Raw genomic sequence first — 4,722 nt, forward strand, 5'->3', positions numbered from 1 at the left:
TAGAAAACTCTGTTGGAAAGTTCTTAGGTAATTGCATATATATATATATATATATATATATATATATATATATATATATATATATAATTGAATATTGTCTTTTTGAGAAGATCACGCTAAATGGAAAATGTAGTGCAATAAATATGTAAATTCACATCAATCTAATGTTTTAATACACAAATATAGCATTTTTTTTAATGTATGAGAAATTTTTGCAAGCTAAAATGGTAGTCTTATAAAAGACAAAAGGCCGACATATTTTATATATCATATACTCATGTAGAAGAACAGATTCATATCTATCTCATGACTTAATACATAAAACATGAGTTTGAGTGTGTGGGAAAATTTTGTAACTTTAATAAATATGATAGTTGATATAAAATTTTAAGCATATTCATAAAAATATTAATACGAGTTGAATGAAACAATATTTTTATAACATTTTCAATAGGACTTGCCTTGGCCGGTTGGCACTCCTCTTCCCTTTCGAAGGTTTGGCAAATCTTTCTACATTTAAGCTAAAAAAAAGTAATTCAATTTTACATGTCATTAGCTAGACTTTGCTCAATCTTTGCTCTCTCCAGTGCAGCGAGATCATCGGAATCGCTCACAATGGGCGGCTCTAAAATAGTATCACCCGGCATCTTTGCCAACCTGAGGAGGCTCCTGGATGCAAGAATTGCCTGGGGATTCACATCATGCAGCGCCCTCAAGTGAAGGCGCTGCGCTGCCACCAGCGCTGCTTCCTTAAGCTCTTCGGAGTTCGAACCACCAAGAAGGCAATACCCTATAATCCTCAATATAGGCTGGAAGAGCTCCCATGGTAGAGGAATCTTTCTCCTCTTCTTCCCATGCTTTTCTTCACCACTTTTTACTTGAACTGTTTCTCCTTGTTGGTCAGCACAAGACGCATCAGACTCGAAGTTGCCATGTTTCTCCTCCTCCAAAGGCCCGTTTTGGCCCGCCCAATCCACACAAAACTCACAAAACTCCAGCTTGGAAGAGAGGGGCAGGTCGTGTATCTTGCTGTAGTATAGCTCCAATGCTACTCCAATAATTCGAGCTCGTTTGGTGGAACGCACCGTGCCACATGGCTCCAAAGCAGGGGAGAGCACCGCTATGTTGAGATCCACAGCTTGGCTCTTGGTGGGGGCCTTGGCCTCGTGGTAGAGGCTTGGATTTGTGAGGTTGGGAAGCATCACAGTTTGAGGCTCGCCGCCCCGAATCACGGTCTCGTGCGCGTAGAGGGCCAGCATGACAGCCTCGAAGCCAGCGAGGGGCTTCCGAGAGATGGCACGGGAAAGGTAGACACCGACGATGGTTGGGAGGAAGTTGAGAACAACGAGTTGGAGGCCCGGGTCGGTGGACTGAAAGGTGTCATACAGCCAGCGGCAAAGGTTGTCGTCGCCGGAGCCGGAACCGGGATGGCGGAGGCGGCTGGAGATGTCGTGGGAGATGTCTGCATCATGGAGGAGAGATGTGGCGGGGTTTTCGGAGAAGGTCAGGGGCTCGGGGAGGGGGCCGAGGATGAGGGAAAGGGAGTTGATGGCGGCCTGGGCACGGTGGATGGATTGCCAGAAGGTGGCGGATTCGGAGGGAACAGCATCGGAGGACATGGGGTGGGGTGGGATAAGGGACAGGAAGGGAAGGAGGGGAGAAGTTTGGGGGCTGGGAATTGTCTGGTTTTGTGGAGGAGAGTGGAGAAAAGGAAGAGTTGGAGGAAAGGGTGCCGGAAGTATAGGAACGGCTTTCTTTTAGCGGCACGAGATTTGAATTTGACCGAGTTGGCTTTGAAAATTTTTAAAAATATTTTTTAAAAACGAAGGATGAGATCCATTTCTCCCATTTTCCTGCTAACCACTCATCCATTGTTGTGAAAATGAATTACATTTTTTTAGTTTAGATGTAGAAAGATTTGCCAAACCTTCCAAAGGGAAGAGGAGTGCCAACTGGCCAAGCCAAGTCTTATTGATAATGTTACAATAATATTGTTTCATTCAACTCGCATTGATGCTTTTATGAATATGCTTAAAATTTTATATCAACTATGCATATTTATTAAAGTTACAAAATTTTCTCACATATTGAAACTCATGTTTTATGTATCTAAGTCATGAGATAGATCTGAATTTGTTCTTCCACATGAGTATCATTTGTTATGATGATATATGAAATATGTCAGCCTTTCACTTTTATAAAACTGCCATTTTAGCTTGCAAAATTTTCTCATGAACCAAAAGAATGCTATATTTTCGTATTAGAACATAAGATTGATGTGAATTTACTTATTTATTGCACTACATTTTCCATTTAGCATGATCTTCTCAAAAGGATAATATTCAATTATATATATATATATATATATATATATATATATATAAACGCAATTACCTAAGAACTTTCTTACAAAGTTTTCTAAAGGATTAATATAATAAAATGAGTAATGTTAAGTGACTGGATATTTGGATGAATCATTTTATATACCAATTAACATTTCTTTAATATTTTGGACAAAGAAATTACTATAGTGAAATGTTGCATGCATGCATGCATGCATACATGTACAACATACATGCATACTTGCATGCATGCGTGTATGTACGTATATATGCATTTATACATGTATGCATGCATATATGCATTTATGCATATCCCTATTTGCGTGCATACATGCATGCATGCGTACATCCATCCATACACACACCCATCCATCCATACATACATCCATGCTTCCATCCATACATCCATACATTCATACATACATTCATACATCCATACATACATATCCATACATCCATAAATACATCTTTACATCTATACATACATACATACATGCATGCATGCATCCATCCGGCCATCCATCTATACATGCATACATACATGCATGCATGCATATATATATATATATACACACACACACACATGCATGCATCCATGCATGCATGCATACACACGAATATGCATGCATACAAATATGCATGCATCCATGCATGTCCACTTCGCCGGCTTTATATGCATTTATGCACTCTACTTTGATGAAAGCTATCATGCATGCATGCATGCTTCACCGGCTATATATGTATTTATGCAGTCTACTTTGATGAAAGCTATTTAGCTTTCTAAGGATGGGGTTTTGCCTCCAGGTTGTTTGCACTGTCCCAGGTGAAGAAAGAAAAGAGAACAAAAATATAAGAACTGTTTCAAGGAGTAATATTAGAAAATTGCTGTGCCAGAGGTTGTTATACCACCATTACATAATCAAACAGCAGTTCGATCATTTGTTATCTTTGGGCAAATCCATAATTTACCAAGCAACAGAGAAGATTCCATTTTGTTAAATTTAAACTTGGATATTTAGAATGCACAAGTTGTAAGTTAGAACATGTTCGAAATGAAGCGCATCTTTAAAGCCTACAATCTGCTAGATTATCTAGATCCCTTCTTAAGCTTCCCTAGTTGTATTGTATCAGTCTCTTTCATTGTTTCCAAAGTGGTTTCACCAAAACCACTGGCTCTCCCAATATAGTACAGACGGTTCTGAAACAAAAAACCAATATGTTACTGACAGAGGATCTCTTAGACTCCATTTAAGAGATCAACAAAAAAAGAACAAGACTAAAAGGAGTTGGACGATTCCATTAGTATCCATGTATGATATTCTTTAATCATACTTTAAGCTTTGAGATTTTCTTCTGAATTTTTAATGCTAATCTCGTGACAAGAACAAGTGTTCAGCAAGCACAAGACTTGGACGATTAGTGAACCTTATATAATTAATCTCGAGTTTTGGCACGTGAACTAAAGTATATTATAGATAATAAGACTAAAATATATGGCTTCATCATCTTTGTTCTCTCTTTCTTATGCAATTATACTTGGTAGGGCCAGCTGAAACAGATGCACTTTTATCTGCGAGTGTTTGTGCCTTATCTTGAACAGTTCTATGAAATGTAATGTCTTGTGTCGCTGATCTAAGGAAAAAAAAAAGGTCCCATATATGATGGCCTACAACAAGCGCAGATAGTGTAGGTTGATCAATGACAAGCTAATACTTGGAGTATTCCATTGTTGGAGACATCATGTTATTTGTGAAGAAGACACTTGTCACCTTCTAAGAGGAGCCACTTGTCAAGAAGATCCAGTTGATATGCAGCCTTTTCAAATATTTTACATGGTATATTGTTGTGTTGTGGTTTAAGGCGGCAATTATTTCTTTTACACTTCAGCCAAATAATCTTTTTGATTTTGATAGTGTTGCATCTACTATTGCAGAGAGTTTGGATGCCTATTTCATATCCTCCTTTTATTTTCTCTTTGTAGTGAAAGATAAGGTAAGACATGGATCTCTTGTTGATTTCAACTGATGTCTGATACATGTACATCATTTGACTCAATATATCATCTTACAACCCTTTTGCTGTTGTTAATTAAGCAACTTCGTGTTAATTGTGCAACCTCGCAACTTCATTACACCATGTGATCAAATGTAGTTGTAGTCCATAACGCACATATATGTACCAGTATAAACTAATTGGAAAGCAATAGTCATGTTTGTAATCCTCCAAGCTATCAACAAATGAACTATACCATTTGATCCCTCGCTTAGTCAAAATTGTAATAAAATGCATCATGGAGGGATTTGACATGAATCAATTGATTCGTTAAAATTTATTACCACTCTATTCGGACATGAAGTCGAGGGAAGTTTAGTATTTTCTT

At 38.1% G+C, this 4,722-nt stretch overlaps 1 protein-coding gene across 1 annotated transcript; it reads right to left on the reverse strand.

The window, feature by feature from the left end:
* Nucleotides 1–418: 418 nt before the first annotated feature.
* On the reverse strand, nt 419–1,674 carry LOC103695755. The gene has a single exon (XM_008777161.3). The coding sequence runs from the start codon at nt 1,617–1,619 to the stop codon at nt 543–545; it is 1,077 nt and encodes a 358-aa protein (XP_008775383.2). The 5' UTR covers nt 1,620–1,674; the 3' UTR covers nt 419–542.
* Nucleotides 1,675–4,722: the final 3,048 nt, after the last annotated feature.

The sequence above is a fragment of the Phoenix dactylifera genome, unplaced genomic scaffold (assembly GCF_009389715.1).
Source record: "Phoenix dactylifera cultivar Barhee BC4 unplaced genomic scaffold, palm_55x_up_171113_PBpolish2nd_filt_p 000693F, whole genome shotgun sequence".
In the NCBI taxonomy this organism is placed as follows: domain Eukaryota; kingdom Viridiplantae; phylum Streptophyta; class Magnoliopsida; order Arecales; family Arecaceae; genus Phoenix; species Phoenix dactylifera.

Coding starts and splice junctions, on each gene's coding strand:
- LOC103695755 (XM_008777161.3), bottom strand. CDS start 1,619: ATGTCCTCCGATGCTGTTCCCTCCGAATCCGCCACCTTCTGGCAATCC.